The sequence below is a fragment of the Canis lupus genome, chromosome 32 (genome assembly GCF_003254725.2).
Source record: "Canis lupus dingo isolate Sandy chromosome 32, ASM325472v2, whole genome shotgun sequence".
Classification (NCBI taxonomy): domain Eukaryota; kingdom Metazoa; phylum Chordata; class Mammalia; order Carnivora; family Canidae; genus Canis; species Canis lupus.
Genome location: NC_064274.1, coordinates 37,540,923 through 37,558,157, shown reverse-complemented (window position 1 = coordinate 37,558,157; position 17,235 = coordinate 37,540,923). Strand labels below are relative to the sequence as shown.

The window sequence follows — 17,235 nt, the reverse complement described above, 5'->3', positions numbered from 1 at the left end:
TCTCTCTCCCTCTGCCCTTCTTCCCTGAGTGTGCGTGTATGCTTTCTCTTGCTCTCAAAAAAAAAAAAAAAAGTATTAGAAACTTTAGTGATGGTGTTATAAGAGCTGGTGAGAAGCTGACGCTGATTTCAACAAGTTAGGGATGACAATGTATGTATGTAGATGTGGATGTCTTTGAAAAGAAGTTGTTTAACACACATTGATTAAGACTGCTCTGTGCCAAGCACTTTGCCTACTGCTAGGATACAAAAGTGAGCATGGCATGGTCCTTACACTTAAGGAGCCTTTGACTGGGATCTTTTAACTTAGTCTTAGAAACTGTTATAAATGCTATGACAGTGCTATTGGGATTGTTCAAAGACAGGATTAGGGGCAGCCCAGGTGGCTCGGCGGTTTAGTGCCGCCTTTGGCCCAGGGTGTGATCCTGGAGACCCTGGATCGAGTCCCACATCAGACTCCCTGCATGGAGCCTGCTTGTGTCTCTGCTTCTCTCTCTCTCTCTCTCTCTCTCTGTGTGGGTCTCTCATGGATAAATAAATAAAAATCTTTAAAAACAAAAAGCAAAAAAAAAACAAAAAAAAAACAAAGACAGGATTGGCCAGTTTTCAGGCAGGGCAGGAAGAGCTTCCTAGGTTTTTTTGACTTGAAACTTGAGTGATAAAATCAGTTTTTACCATACTAGGATAGGAAGGGGGATAATACTGCGAATAGTTTTAATAGAGACAGGTGTATGAGACACCTCTTCGAGTAGCTAAAATGATAGGGACATGGAGATCAGGCTGGTATCAGGTGAACAAGGCCCTTTCTTGGATGAATTTGCATTTCATTTAAGGAATTTGAACTTTATTTGTGTAGATAATGGAGACCCCTTGAAGGGTATACAAAAGAGTTAGTTATATATTGTCAGATAGAAACCTCATTCTGGCTGCAGTGTGATGAAGGAACTGAAAGTTAAAACTTGAAGCAGCAAGGCTATTGGACAGACTTGCAGAAATCCAGGTATGAGGTGACACATTGAGGCAGTATTGCCCAAGACTTTAACACTGGGATATTTTAGAACAAAATTTCCTTGTTGCAGTAATGTCTTGTTTCTTTGTTTACTGGCTGAAGACCAGTTTTCAGATAATGTAGAATATATTTATATGGCTAGTTTAGATACAAGGATTATTTTAACAGAGTATCACAGCTCTCTTTCAAAGTGTGGAAAATATTGTGCAGTGACTTTTTTTTTTCAGTGAACAGTAATGTAATTATCTGAAAGGATACAGAAAGTTCACATATGAAGGGAATGTCTCATAATTCAGTCTTAAAAAATATAAGCAATGTAAGAGACTGCATTAAAGAAATATAATAAAATAGGATGCCTAGTTTATGCCAAACTATGTCTCTAGACCAGTGCTATCTAGCAGAAATACAATGTGAACCACAAATATGACTAAATTTTCTAGTAGGCACATTAAAAGATAAATAGGTAAGGGTTACCTGGGTAGCTCGGTTGAGCATCTGACTCAGGTTATGGCTTATGTTATGGCTCAGGTTATGATCTTAGGGTTGTGAGACTGAGCCCCACATTGGGCTCCCTCCACTCTCAGTGGGGAATCTGGTTGAGATTCTCTCTCTCCCTTTGACCCTCCCCTTGCTTGTGCATTCTTTCTCTCAAATATTTAAATAAATTAAAAAAAAAAACCAACAGGTCGAATTAATTTTAATTATATTTTATTTAACTTGGCATATCCAAAATATCATTGCAAAATATAATATAAAAATTGGGATATTTAATACTTATTCTTTATAAAGACAGTATGTTTAGTATTCTTTTTCATGGTAAGTATTCAAAATCCATTGCATATTTTATACTTTTAGCACATTTCAGTTCAGACTAACTACATTTCAAGTACTCCAACATCCATATGTGGGTACTGGCTACCGTATTAGACAGTGGAGCTAGAGATAATTTCTTCAACTCCATGCTAAAGATACATGAAACATTTCAGCAGGACGTTCAAGGAGCACTGGCAATTCATCTTTTTTTAAAAAGATTTCTTTAAAGAGCGAGAGAGAAGAGAGCACAAAGTGGGAGAGGTATGAGGAGGGAGAGAGAATCTCAAGCATACTCCACCTTGAGTGCAGAGCCCCACTCAAGGGCTCAGTATCATAGCTCTAAGATCATGACCTAAGCTGAAACCAAGAGTCAGATGCTTAATTGACTGGGCCACCCAGGCATCCCTTGGCATTGATTCTTTTTTCACAAAGGTATTAAATCACTTGAGGTGATTTATTGAGGTTTTACTTTAAATTTTTTTTTTTTTAATTTATTTATGATAGTCACAGAGAGAGAGAGAGAGAGAGGCAGAGACACAGGCAGAGGGAGTAGCAGGCTCCATGCACCGGGAGCCTGACGTGGGATTCGATCCCGGGTCTCCAGGATCGCGCCCTGGGCCAAAGGCAGGCGCCAAACCGCTGCACCACCCAGGGATCCCGAGGTTTTACTTTAAAGCCTGAATATATTAATTGGGCATACTGAATTTTTATAATATAGTATCAGTACATAAAATGTGGAAGTAAGAAATATTTAGATCTGATTTTTCTCTATGAGTATTACTTTTTACTGTTTCAGGATGTGAAATAATGCCCCACTTTACTTAAATATTAAAGTGAAATCCACAAGGGATATTCTCTGGGAACAATGTATAAAAAAAACCCTGAATTTTAAAGATCTGTGATGACCTAAGGTTGGAAGTGGAGAATCAGGAAATTAAGGGAAATTACTAGTAATATAGATCAATGATAGGTGGCTGAATAAGCTATATCATCTTTGTTGCATTGTTCAGTTTTTTGAGCTGACATAGTTAAGAAAATTACTTTATACACTGCAAGCCCCATATAGAGTTAGTAGAGTGTTTGAGAAACTTAGAACATCCAGTAATTTTACAAGAGGAAATGGGAGGTTGTATTTAAATAGGCAATCATGGGCAATAGTAAATCATGCAATTTTACTTCTATTTGCCGTCTTCATTGTTCTATCATTTCCAAGATATTAGTTTATCACGAAGCTTCTGATTTGAAACAGCAAATTTCTTTTTTTTTTAAAGGAAAATTTGTTTTTTTTATTTATGATAGTCACACAGAGAGAGAGAGAGAGAGAGAGAGAGGGGCAGAGGGAGAAGCAGGCTCCATGCACCAGGAGCCTGACGTGGGATTCGATCCTGGGTGTCCAGGATCGCGCCCTGGGCCAAAGGCAGACGCTAAACCGCCGCGCCACCCAGGGATCCCTGAAACAGCAAATTTCAAACTCAACTCTGTCCTCCTGTCCCCCAGCACTCCCAATATCCTTAATCTCTGTTAACACCACTTTATAACAGACTATCCAATTTGTTAATAAGTTTATAGTTCTGTCTCCCTCGCTTAAACAAGATGCATTCAAGGACAGGGATTCTTTATGTTCACTAATGCATCTTAAACACCTAAAATAGTAATGCCCCATTATATAGGAATGCAGCATGTTTATTGATTTAGTGAATGAATGAATGGATATTTTTAATGTGTATGTCTTTTTTCCTTAAACTATTCAATTAAAGTAGAAACAGTATTTACAAAATTAATAGTCCTCAGCTCGTTTTTTCAACGGATATACCTTTATTCTGGTGCACCGCCTAAAGCAGTTTCTCAACCTCAGCACTATGGACATTTAGAACCAGATAAATCCTTGTTGTGAGAGAGGCTCTCCACCTCCTGTCCTTAGTTTTATGGCTCTACACTTCTTCAAAGCCATTAGACATCAGTCTTTGGCCCCACTAGTTTTTTCATTGCAATTTAAACCAGGTCTCAGTGGGATGATGTCTGGACAGATTCAAGAGATGAGAGAATATAATGAATATATGTTGCTCTGAAAATAGAATTTTGATTTCCATTCAGTTCACAACAAAGAGGAGTAAAGTGGATTGTGCTAAGTGCTTTGAAGGATACAAAGTTAGACCAGCCATGGTTATTGCCCTCAAAGAGCTTCGTGATGAACTAACATCTTGGAAATGATAGAAAAATGAAGACAGCAAATACAGACAGTAAATTTGCTCTGTATTTGTTCCTGTTTTGATTCTTTATCATGGTGGGGAAATAACAGGTTAATGATTAGCTGTATTTTCCATTCGTCCTTCACATTTGCTCCTTCTCAGAAAACAATTACACAGGAACCTGAATTAAACCGTGAAATGATGAAATGGGTTTCAAGTATAGGACTGAGGGTGGTGAGGTCAGAGAACTATGAAAGGGTAAACTTACAGAAAGGGATGATTAGGAAGAAAGGCTTGAGCGTCTCTATTAACCTTCCCTCCCAACATGTCCATTTGCAGCCTCTTACTAGCTCTCTGACTCTTAGGTATGGTAACAGCACAAGGAGCTATGCTGTTCGGGTTGGTGATTATCATACTCTGGTGCCAGATGAATTTGAAGAAGAAATTGGAGTCCAGCAGATTGTGATTCATCGGGAGTATCGACCTGACAGCAGTGACTACGACATTGCCCTGGTTAGATTAGAAGGACCAGATGAGCAATGTGTCCGATTTAGCAGCCACGTCTTGCCAGCCTGTTTGCCATTCCGGAGGGAGAGGCCACAGAAAACCACCTCCAATTGTTACATAACAGGATGGGGAGACACAGGTAATGTAGATAGTAACAGAGAACAAATGAAATAATGGGCACCTATGTCTGGAATCAATACTTTCAGAGTGTAAAATGGGTAGTAAAATCTTAAATGGGTTCAGGCTTAGTTAATTGGAAACTGTCCGTGTTAACACATGCGTGTATTTTGGATTCATATCTTGAGGGATACTGTTGTTTACCATTGTTTAGCACAATTTCACAGAACTCAATTGCCTTAAGGGGTAGAGAATCCTGTACTTTACTAAAAGAGGAAGTGATTTTTAAGACCTTATTCCAACAGGGTCTGGATTTTCTTCTTCAAATTGGGCCTGGCTGGCTGCATTTTAGTTTTCCCAGAGGAATACAGCTACACCAGCAAGGGCTTTGGTGTTGGCCTTACTTTTTCTGTAATGAAGGCCATTATCTAACTCCATCTTATGGAGAATCCCTATATACAGAACACAAAAAGCAAAGCTTTGTTTGAAGCAGAGGGCCAAACCCACTTTTTGTCCTTCATGCCACCTTCCCAATCCCCAAGCTAGAGCAAAGTGTTTATCTTCTACTTTTCTCAGGCAGTTTTCTGTATGGTCAGTCTTGCTACAGGATTAAGCCAGTGTCTGTCAGCTAGTGTTGTTCAGGATGGCCTTGGAACAGATCTAAGGCTCACCTGGACTGGGTGCTTAATTCACATATGGCTGTTGACCACTTTGCATTAAAAACGATCAACACTAATCACTGTGCTCTTAAAAAGAGCCTCAAGTATTTCTACAGGTGGTAATTTCAGTGTTTTATTTAGTAAACGTTTCAGTATGCATTTTACCATAAACTGCATTAAATATTGGCTTATGCTAGTCATTTCATAGCTGCAAAAGGCAGCATCTGTTGCAAATATAGAATACTTAAAAAGCATGTAACGACCAATTCTGAGATAATCCATAAAGAAAACATTTCCTGGATGACACAATAATCAGATTAGTGTAAGTGCCTTCTCTGTACACTATGTGGATCTAATGAGGCAAATCATCTTTGAGAAGGCTTAACTCTGTCATTACAATTCAAGAGGAAAGATTCAGATAAGGAGATAAAAGAGATGACAAAGACCACTATCTTTACAGAGAACATTTTATTATGAATTATTCCAACTGAGAAAATATAAGATAACATTATCAATTATACATTTTAGCCACTGGGTGGCTTGCCAGAGTACACTCACCTCTAATGGCCTAACAGGCTTGTTAGGTACATAGGAAGGTTTTTGTTTCTCAACCCTTATGAAATACTATATTTCTATTTAGAATAGTTCTTGCCACTGTCCTCCTATACCATTTAGTCATCACTCAAACTACATTCTATCATAAGGGTTTTATTTTCAAGACTATTAAGTGTTCACTGAACTGTTTAAATGTTTTCTGTAAGGTCTTTATCTTTAGTGGCATCTAATTCAGATTATTTGGTCTTGACCAGGACAAGCCTATTCAAGAACTCTACAACAAGCAGCCATTCCTTTACTTCCAAAGAGGTTTTGTGAAGAACGTTATAGGAGTCGGTTTACAAGAAGGATGCTTTGTGCTGGAAATCTACATGAACACAAACGTGTTGACAGCTGCCAAGGAGACAGCGGAGGACCACTCATGTGTGCTCGGTCAGGAGAAAGTTGGGTTGTATATGGGGTTACCTCGTGGGGGTATGGCTGTGGAGTCAAGGATTCACCTGGTGTCTATACCAAAGTCTCAGCCTTTGTACCCTGGATAAAAAGTGTCACCAAATTGTAACTCTTCATGGAAACCTGAAAATATGTCAGAAAATTTTCAACCTCCACATTAGCACTCAGCCAGAGATGCCAACTTTTGGGGATGAGAGCCATGTTTCTTCTTTTGTGTTGTGATTAAATCATGTGCATCATTTGCTGCTTGAGAATTTGTGATTGTGAACATTATTAGATACCTCAGTGTAGTACTAATTATCCTTAAATTAGCATTGTTGTCTACCCAAAAACTACTCTGAAGACAAAGGTCTTCATTCTCAGCACTCTCCAGGGATTACTGTGTATCAATTGTGCAATATGGCTGTTTTTAAGATTAAGAGCTTATAATTGAATCAATACTCTATTATACTTAAGAGTGATATTGTGGAATTATTAGACTTAGATTTTCTTCAAAAGGCTAAGAGATCTTTATACATCGAATCTTTGTTAACCTTTGACAAGTGAGGAAATCAAGAGCCAAAAAGGTGAAGGAATCCATTATAAACCTAGACTGGAATAGGATCAGTCACAATACATTCCTGAATGAACCCTCTACCATGCACTATGGCAACACATTCTAGTTACCTAACAAAATTTGGAAAAATACCAGATAGCAAAGAATGCCTTCCAAGTTTTGGGATATACAACCTAATTTATCCACTTTATTTGTTTTAACATCCTCTAGCAGTTACTTTCAGCTACTTCTAATTTACATCTTGATAAAATTTTTCCTTGGCATCATGCCATTTGCTGGACCATGAATATAGTGCCATCTATTGCAACTTTCCTGTAATGACTCAGACCTGTAGATTTCCATTATCTTGATAGTGCCAGCTAATAAAAATGCAGTTAAAAAAATGCTCTCTGCTTGTATAGCAGTTAAGTTCTAAACTCATTTGTTTCAATGTACTTAATTCATAGCCAGCTGTGTGCTAGGCACTGTGTAAGTGGCTATGCACCTCACTGACAAACTTGAGAGGCTGGTAAGATTTTATAGTATCCCTAGCTTTCAAATCGACTCAAGAGGACTGGTGAGACAGTGGGATCCAAACTTCAGAATGGGAGCCCCAGTGTTGACAGTTTTCCCCCTCTACTGCAGTTTGAAAATCAAGTTTTCTCTCTAGCTATTTCCCAACTCAGTACTGGACAGCTGCCTTCTTCTATGTACCCTTACAAGACATTCTTCCTAACAATGCAAAATCTTTGCCCAAATATAAAAGGCATGCCCTTCAGGCTACGTAAGTAATCACCAACAGACAAGACAATGATTGCTAATACCTAGAGCCCTTAGATAGTTTGTGTATATTCAAGAAGCAGATGCATAAAAACAGGTGAAGAGATCAGTGTGAACTTTTACTAGTTTCCCTGTGTCTATTTCTATCCTTTTTGTAAATCTTCAGCTCTGTAAAAAACTGGTGCTAACAGAAAGGTGCTTTATAGTTTACTACTTTGCAGAACTGCAATGCTATCAGGCAGAGTAACATTAAAAACTTTTATTTAAGTTTGATAAAGTAAAAACTTTTCAAGTATTTACATCTAGAGAAGAGGTACACAGTGCACACCTGCACAAAGGCTTGAGACAATGTGCAGGAGACATTTTATTGTTAATGAAACTTCGCACAGGCCATACTTCTAATATATGCCTTTGTTAATAATAGCTTTTTCTTGTTAAATGTGACTTTTAAAAAACACAAGTGTTCAGTGCACATTTGTACAAATAAAAGTGCATAGCTGTTCACCTTGTATAGTAGCCTGAATCTTTTGTGTGGTATAATAAAGTGATTGTGCTGTCTCTCAGGGGTACCTGGGTTTGTTTCCCTCCAAATACTGTACTACCTTACAATACTCCTACTACTTCCAAACCAGCTCTTGGCAGAAAAGGTAGTCTGTTGCTATTTGTAGCTACCTTTCCACTTCCATATCATTTAGTCGGAGAACAGGATTCTCCAGATGAATCAAGCATTTTATTTAATTGTAGCAAGCAGAGAAGCGGCCACTTATCCTCTACTTAAATGCCATACTTACACTATAATATTCAGGGTGAAAACACCACCCTGATGGTTTCCAAAACATTATTCGCCACTGGATATCCAAGCTGTTGAGATTTAAATTCACGATTCACAGTACACCACAGGAACTCTGAAGTCAACAGGACTTTACCGACCTCACCTTGAACTCCTGGATTATCTGCAAGACAAAACCAGCTTTATGAAACTCCGTGCACTTACATCACAGGGTTGAGTGTTAGCAACCACTGGTTACTTTCTTTTGCTGGCAATTTACGCTTTCAAATTAAAGTCACAGCGAAATGGGCCAACCTGGCCTTCCAATTCCTTACCACTAAGGGTTTCAGGCTAACAACGAAACATTAATTTAAAAAGGACTCACGGGGCAGCGCAGGTGGCTCAGCGATTTAGCGCCGCCTTCGGCCCAGGGCCTGATCCTGGGGACCCGGGATCGAGTCCCATGTCGGGCTCCCTGCGTGGAGCCTGCTTCTCCCTGTCTGCGTCGTAAGCAAATGAATAAAATCTTTAAAATAAATAGAAATAAAAAGGGCGCACGTACCTTGTCACGTTTTCTACCATCCATCGGATCAGCTCAGGCTCCTAGGAACATTTGAACAATAGTTAGATGCGTGCCCCGTAACCCAGCAGCCTCTACGTTTTCCAAACGAAGAATGTTACTTGTGCAAGTCAGAATCTGATACCAATTAGATGGTGACAGCTTTGCCAATAAACAAGAATATGCTCTTCCATGGCTAGGAAGGGAGACTGCCACAGCTGACAGGTCCCAAAGACACATGGAGGTTCACAATCCCACACCGGACGAGCAAGCACAACTTCGGCCACTACTCACCTTCTCTATCCGAACGGGGGTAGTACCGGGCCGCAGGGTTACCAGGCCGGCGGCGGCGAGATTCAAGATGGCCGCCGGACCCCGACGGCGGAATTCACGGCCTTCGCGGGAGTTGGTACGTGCCACGAACCTTCGCCCGAGGGCCCAGGCCTCGGCACCCAGGGCTGCACGTGGCCGCCTCGCGACCTAAGAAACCCCTGCGTCCCCTCAGGTTTTCTAACCTTAGAGGTTTCCAAAGGCGACGCGGCCCTACCATTACAGGACTCTTGAAACTCCTGCATTTTAACTAAGCCAAAGTTCGGCCTCCGTGATCACCTCAGCGCACAACACACGGGGGCACAGTGGAACCAGCCGCGCGGAGCCCGACGCTTCCCGGACGTAGAAAGGCCGAGGCCGCGGGCGCACGCTCTCTTATAGAGCGGATGACGCTATGCCGGGAAGCGCCGCGAGGGGCGGGGCCCACGCGATTCGCCCCTCTGCTCTGCCCCTCCCAGCCCCTGCGCGGTTCCACCCCTTCCGCATGGCCCCTCCCACCTCTCGGAGCTTGCACCGCCTCCCCCCGTCCATCCTGGGGACTGGCCCGCTCACCAGCCTGACGCACGCGCAAGCGGGAGGAGTGAGAAGGCTCTCGCGAGACCAGGAAGTCCCGCCGTTGGAGCTGTCCCGCTGACGGGGCGGGAAGGTGAAAAGCTTTTGTTTCCTGTTTAGGGTAGTTACTTTTGACGTTGCTATAGTTACCGAAACACCCAGTTACGTAGTTCTCCTCCTCTAAAACTTTAGGTAGGTTAATACATATGGAACCCGCTGGTTTTTTTGGTCTATTAATGAACTGTCGTGGTCTTCCGTGTTGCGCTGGGATCGTCGGTCCTGAAGCGCGGGTATCCCTGACACGGAGTCAGTTGTGTTTTTATTGGTTTGTTTTTCATTTTTCGTTTTTGTTCTTTTTTTTTTTTTTTTTTTTCTGGTTGAATCTCTTAGGAGTCTTTACACTCATTACTGAAAGCCTCACCGAAACACAAGTTTATAAAAGGAAAGGACATTAGCCTGAAGAACGTATGGGAAACCCATTGCCGTGTGCCCCTCCGCATTTCTTTTTTCTTTTTAAAGATTTTATTCATTCATTCATTCATTCATTCATTCGCTCATTCACAAAAGACACAGAGAGAGGCAGAGGTAGAAGCAGGCTCCATGCAGGAGCCGGATGGGCTGAAGGCGGGCGCTGAGCCGCTGGGCCACCGGGATGCCCCCTCCTCATCTCCCGCGTCGCAGGCTGACCCGCCGCGCCCCTGGTCGCAGCTGGGCTCCCTTGACTTGAAAGCGGGCGCCTGGCTCTTGCCTCCCTCTGTACATTCTTTGAGGGAGCAGCAATTAAAGAAATAACTACCCCTTGTAAAGTTAAAAATGTTTAGGAATACTGGTGGTCCTAGATATGTGCTTATTAATCAATTGCCATTACCTTTTTTCCTGAGTTCCCTTTCTTGTTGTCCTCTGGTATGAAGCAAAAGGGAGGCTCCAAGCGACGTTTTTACTTGGTAGTGGACCATTTGGGAAGATGCGTTGCCACAGTTGCTGTCACGAAAAAATGGTTACAGGGCCCCAGCAGAGATCTACAGGCTCTTCACGAAATCCCTACATATATTTCTGGGGGAAAGAATTTAATTAGTAAGCGCAAACATTGCTTTTGTGGTTAGGGTTGGAAAGACAAGTTTTTAGGAAATTTAATTCGAAAGAACTAAAGTTTCTGAGGCTCACCTCTCACCCCATGTTTTTCTTACCTCGTCTTGCTTTATCTCACCGAGGTAGGAACTAGTTAGGGGCAGAGGGGGCTAGGCAGGGAAAGATGAGGGAAAGGCCCCAGAGTCAGGCTCCTACCCACCCCACGAAAACAGAGATAAGGCAGGAAAAACAAATAATAAACCTGGCTCTCTACCTCCAAAATGTTAGGGAGGATTCCCCCTTTAATGGCTACTAAGTAATCACAGAAATCCCAGATGTATAGAATTGTTATGGAAGAGATACTAACCAGAGAGATGGGAACACCTTATTTTTATAAACATGATTTTTATAAACGTCTTGTTTATTATAAGTCCACCATGTTTGTTCTAAATAAACACATATTTATGAGTCCATCCTGATGTTGATAAGAAATTTACCAAGTTCCCTGGTCAGTTTCCTATAAAAGACAGTCCCTACAAGCCCTCAGTGGCAACCCTGTGGGGACCCCTCTCACTTTTGAGAGCTTTCTCAAGCAATAAACTTCTATTGCTTTGCTTGTTCTCTGCTGTCAGTGCGATTCATTCTTCCACTCCCTGAGACAAGAACCCAGCTCTTCCGTATCATTACTAATGAACAGAAGGTACTAGGCAGTAACAAAGTTTAAGTACCAAATCGCAGTGGAGAGTTTTGCCAAATTAGATTTCATTTAGAATATCTAAATTACCTGTATTACAAAATGCCACAGATTGGGTGGCTCACACAACAGAAATTTATTTTCTCACTATTGTGGAGGCTAGGAGTCTGAGATCAAGGTGTCCATGTTTGTTTTCAGGCCTTCTGTGGCCTGTAGATGACTCTTTTCTTGTATCTTCACATCCTTTACCTCTCTACCTGTCTGTATCCCAATCTCCTCTTAAAAGAATACGAGTCATACTGGATTAGGGCCTATGCTAATGACCCTACTTAATTGCCACTTTTTAAAGATCTTGTCTCCAAATACCACCAAATTCTGAGATATTAGTGGTTAGGGCTGAACATATGAATTTTGGGGGGACACAATCCAGCCCATGCCAGCATCCGCTTATGCTAAGCTATAAAGACATATTGAAGATTTTTTTTCATATTGAAGATTTTTAAATGACTGTTTCCTTTGGGCTATGGGGTTAAAACATCTGAAAGAGAGAGAGAGAATGTGCGCTCTTAAGGGTGCTTCTGCTCCCATGTTTTATTCTTTGCTCAAACTGGTATTTCTTCTCATCTATTTTTTTCTTCCTTTCTTTAAAATTGAGGTATAATTGACATATTAGTGTCAGGTATACAACATAATGATTTGATATTTGTATATGTTGGTAAGTAATCTCATTACGTCTAGTAAACCTCTATCCCCATACATAGTTATGAAATTTTTTTCTTTGTGCTGAGGACTCTTTTTCTTAAAGATTTTATTTATTTTTTCATGACACACACACACACAGACATACACACATGCGCGCGCGCGCACACACACAGGCAGAGAGAGAAGCAGGCTCCATGTAGGGAGCCCGACGTGAGACTCAATCCTGGGACTCCAGGATCATACCCAAAGGCAGACACTCAACTGCTGAGCTACCCAGGCATCCCTGTGCTGAGTACTCTTAAAATTTACTCTCTAAGGGACAATTAGCTGGCTCAATTGGTGGAAGGTGACTCTTGATCTCATGGTTGTAAATTTGAGCCCCACGTTGGGTGTAGAGATTAGGATTTGAAATCTTAAAAAAAGATTTACTTTCTTAGCAACTTTCAAATATGGAAAAGTATTATATTTTAATATAATATCACCATGTTATACATTACATTCCCCTTACTTATTTTATAACTAGAATTTTGTACCTTTTGACCCCTTTCACCCATTTTAGCTATCCCTTCAATCTACCTCCTCTGGCAACCACCAATCTGTTCTCTGTATCATTTAACTTAGTGTTTTTTGTTTTTGTTTTTAGATTCTGCATATAAATGAGATCATATAATATTTGTCTTTCTCTGACTTATTTCACTTAATACCTTAAGGGTCTATCCATAATGTCACAAATGGCAAGGTTTCATTCCTTTTTTATGAATAATATTCTATTACATGTACATTTGACATACTAAATATTTTTGATTTATTTATTTTGAGAAAGAGCATGTGCATGAGCAGTGGGGAGGGATAGAAGAAAAGGGTGAAGGAGAAGCAGACTCCTCACTGAGGGTAGAGCCCTATGTGGGGCTTGATCCTAGGACCCTGAGATCATGACCTGAGCCGAAGGCAGATGCTCAACTGACTGAGCCACCCAGGTGCCCTACATCTGACATCTTTATCCATTCATCCATTGATACATATTTGTTTCCATATCTTGGCTGTTGAAAATAATGCTGCAGTGAACATGAGGATGCATAAATCTTTTTGAATTAGTGTTTTTATTTTCCTCAGATAAATACCCAGAAGTAGAATTACTGGATCATATGTAATTCTATTTTTGATTTTTGAGGAAACTCCTTGCTTTTCTACAGTGGCTGGATGAATTTATATTCTTATCAACAGTGCACAAGGGTTTTCTTTTCTCCACATCCTCACCAACACTTGTTATTTCTTATGTGTTTGTTTGTTTTGATACTAGCCATTCTGACTGGGGTGAGATGCTATCTCGTTGTCATTTTGATTTGCATTTCCCTGATTATTAGTGACATTGGGGGTCTTTTCAGTGTCTGTTGGCTATCTGTATGTCTTCATTGGAAAATGTCTATTCACATCCCCTGCCTTTTTTTTAATTGGGTTGTTCTGCGTTTTGCTATTGAGTTGTATGAATTCTTTATGTATTTTGGATATTAACCCCTTATTACATATATGATTTACACATACTCTCTCCTATTTGGTAGGTTGACTTTCCATTTTCTTGAAAATTTCCTTTGCTATGAAGAAGCTTTTTAGTTTGATGTAGTCTCACTAGCTTATTTTCACTTTTGTTGCCTTTGCTTTTGGAGTCAGAACCAAGATCAATGTCAGTGCCTCTGTGTTTTCCTAGGAATATTTATGGTTTCAGGCTTACATTCAAGTCTTTAATCCATTTTTAGTTCATTTCTGTGTATTGTAAGAAAATATTCCAGTTTCGTTCTTTTGCATGTGGCTGTCAAGTTTTCCAGCACTATTCATTGAACAGATTGTCCTTTCCCATTGTATATTCTTGGCTCCTTTGTTGTAAATTAATTGACCGTATATGCATGGGTTTATTTCTGGGCTCTCTATTCTGTTCCATTGATCAATGTGTCTTTTTTTTTTTTTTATGATTTATTTATTTATATTGGGGGGGAGGGGCAAAGGAACAGGGAGAGAGAGAATCTCAAACAGACTTCTGCTGAGCACAGAGCCTAAAGCCGGGCTCCATCTCATGACTCTGAGATCATGACCTAAGCTGTGAGATCATGACCTAAGCTGAAGTCAAGAGTTGGACACTTAATTGATTGAGCCACACAGGCAGTTCTCACTCTGTCTTTTTATGCCAGTATCATACTATAGCTTTGCAATATTACCAACCACGAAGCATGATGTCTCCAGTTTTGTTCTTTTTCAAAATTGCTTTGACTATTTGGATCTTTTGTAGATCCAAATACAAATTTTAGCATTGTTTGCTTTATTTCTGTGAAAAATGCATTGGAATTTTGACAGGGATTGTATTGACTCTGTGGATTGCTTTGCACAGTAGGAACATTTAAACAATATTCTTCCAATCAATGAGTGCAGAATTTCTTTCCATTTATTTATATCATCTTCACTTTCTTTCATCAGTGGTTATAATTTTCAGTATATGGGTTTTTCAATTTTTAGTGTATTTCTGTATGAATCAAAGTACTAGTTATCTATTGTTTTTTTTTTTTTTAATTTATTTATGATAGTCACACAGAGAGAGAGAGGCAGAGACACAGGCAGAGGGAGAAGCAGGCTCCATGCACCAGGAGCCCGACGTGGGACTCGACCCCGGGTCTCCAGGATCGCGCCCTGGGCCAAAGGCAGGCGCCAAACCACTGCGCCACCCAGGGATCCCAGCATCGTGGATTAAAACAATAAGCATTTATTATCTCACACAAGTTTTGTGGATCAGGATCCAAAAGCAGCCTATCTTAGTTGTTGCATGAGGTTGCAATCAGGATATTGACTGAGGCTGCAGTATCATCTTCCAAGGTGGCTCACTTACCTGCTTGGCAAGTTAATGTTAATTGTTGGCAGGAAGTCTCATCCTCAGCTTGTGGATCTCCATTAGGCTGCTGCTGAGATGTTCTCATGATATGGCAGCTGGCTTCTCCCAAAGTGAGTGATCCAAGAGAGGAAGTACCAATGATTTTATGACCTAGTCTGAGAAGTTACATGCTATCACTTGTTAGAACCAAGTTATTACTTCCAGCTCACACAAAAAGGGAGAGAAATTAAACTCCATCTCTTAAAGGAGAGAATGTAAAAATTTGTTGACACAAGTTAAAACTGCCACATTAAGAATGGTTGAGGTTATGTTGCAGTTAATGAACAGTCTACAATCTTTGGCGCTTAAAACAACGAGTGTTTCCTATCATGTTCTTGTTTAAAGATTTTCTACTATATGCTGGACCCTGTTCTTGGTGTTGGGGCAGGAACAATAAACAGACAAAATTTCTTACTCATGGAGTTTATATTTTAGTGGCACAAAATTGACATAAATAAGAGTATTAGAGTTATATCAGAGGAGTAGAACTACTAGGATATCAATATCAATACTGATATTTCTAGTGTAAGGTCAACCAAAGCTGTCAAAAGGAGGAAGCAAGGAAAAATGGCAACTGCAAGGATGAACTGAAATCCATGAAAATAAAGTGGAATCTGCATTCATTTTCCTCTAGTTCCAAGGATTCAACTTTGATGATAGAGGTGATCTGCAGGAGGAACTGGTCCTTTGTCACAGACCCACAAGTTGCAGAGGTTGAAACGGGCAGGAGTTGAAGAAGGTACAGACCTGGCTGCAGCCCCACACCAACAAAATGAGCTAGCAGATTAGGTGAGAATTTGCATAATCTGCAACATTGCCTCATGCCCTGTACTGACCTAAGTGTGAAAGTATATGACTGCTGTTTCACTTTCAATTACTATGCAAAATATCTCTTGTGGCCATACTAACCTGTAACTATTCAGGCGAGGAAATGAAACTGTAATACTAGGTTAGCTAAATTGACAAAATAGAAATCAACCACAATAAGTAAATTATATGAAAATTTAAAGTCAGTAAGTGCAATAGAGAAAATAAAGGTAGGAATGAGAAATGTTTGCAGTGAGGATAGGAATTATAATTTAAAAAAACATTCAGGGTAGATCTTGAGATGGTGACATTAGGTCAAACAAAAAGACTTAAGGTGAAGGAATGAAACGTGCTGATATCTGGAAGAATATTGTTTTTTTTAGCGATTTATTCACTAAGAGAGAGAGAGACAGCATGAGCAGGGGGAAGGGCAGAGGGAGAGAGAGACTCTCAAGCAGACTCCATGCTGAGTGTGGAGCCTGACCTGGGGCTTGATTCAACCCTGAGATCACCACCTGAATGGAAACCAAGAATCAGGTGCCCCTAGAAGAAGAATATTCTAAGTCTTCAGTGCTTCCTGAGTGGCACCATAGCTGCTGTGGTAGACAGCCTTTTCTAAGATTCCTAATGATTCCCACATCATATTATTCCCTCCTTTATGTAATTCCCTTGCCTTAAGTGGTGAAGTGATGAGATCTCACTTCTGAGATTATGTTATAAAAGACTCTTCTTTTTTGCTACCATTGCTTCTCTTGTCTTTTTGGATTGCCTGCTGTGATGAAGCAAGCTGCTATATTAGAGTGGCCTATGTGGCAAGGAACAGAGGGTGGTCTCTGGCCAACATGCAGTAAGGAACTGAGGCTGTCAGATCAATAGCCCCTGAGGAACTGAATCTTGACAACAGCCGTGTAAGTGAGATTGGATCTTTAACCATTTGAGCCTTGAGATGACTACAGCCCCAGATGTTGATTGTAGTCTGTGAAAGACACTGAAGCAGAGAATCCAGATAAACCAGATAATATTGTTTTAAGTGAGTAGTACATTTAAGAATTGTTTGTTATGCAGCAATTGATAACTCATATACGTGGCATGTTCAAGGAATAAAAATGAGACCAGTTTGGCTGAAGTGGGGTAACCAAATAGCAAGTGAAGTTAGAAAGGTGATAGGTTTCCTAGGGTTTTTTGCATCATTAAATGACTTTGAGTTTTCGTTTTTTTTTTTTT

General features: G+C 40.3%; 1 protein-coding gene, 1 long non-coding RNA gene and 1 other non-coding gene across 20 annotated transcripts in view; 2 read left to right on the top strand and 1 right to left on the bottom strand.

The window, feature by feature from the left end:
• The window catches only part of PRSS12 (serine protease 12), a 78,094-nt gene extending 69,969 nt beyond the window's left edge, over positions 1–8,125 (top strand). Inside the window, exons 12-13 of the mRNA XM_025465998.3 lie at positions 4,376–4,656; positions 6,103–8,125. Coding sequence (XP_025321783.1) covers positions 4,376–4,656; positions 6,103–6,410 — 589 coding nt within the window. The 3' untranslated portion in view covers positions 6,411–8,125. The remainder of the gene's footprint in view (positions 1–4,375; positions 4,657–6,102) is intronic.
• A 932-nt stretch (positions 8,126–9,057) lies between these two features.
• LOC112671766 (small nucleolar RNA SNORA24) lies at positions 9,058–9,188 on the bottom strand. Its single transcript, XR_003143848.1, has one exon. It is a non-coding gene; the product is annotated as a small nucleolar RNA SNORA24 (small nucleolar RNA).
• A 548-nt stretch (positions 9,189–9,736) lies between these two features.
• LOC112671712 (uncharacterized) overlaps positions 9,737–17,235 on the top strand; it is a 146,067-nt gene continuing 138,568 nt past the window's right edge. For 4 of the 18 annotated variants that reach the window (XR_004811409.2, XR_004811410.2, XR_003143819.3 and 1 more), the window contains exons 1-2: positions 9,738–10,018; positions 15,839–15,993. This is a non-coding gene — a long non-coding RNA (uncharacterized LOC112671712). Of the gene's footprint in view, positions 10,019–15,838; positions 15,994–17,235 lie in introns of all 18 variants that reach the window. The other 14 variants (XR_003143814.3, XR_003143821.3, XR_003143815.3 and 11 more) reach the window with 9 other exon arrangements.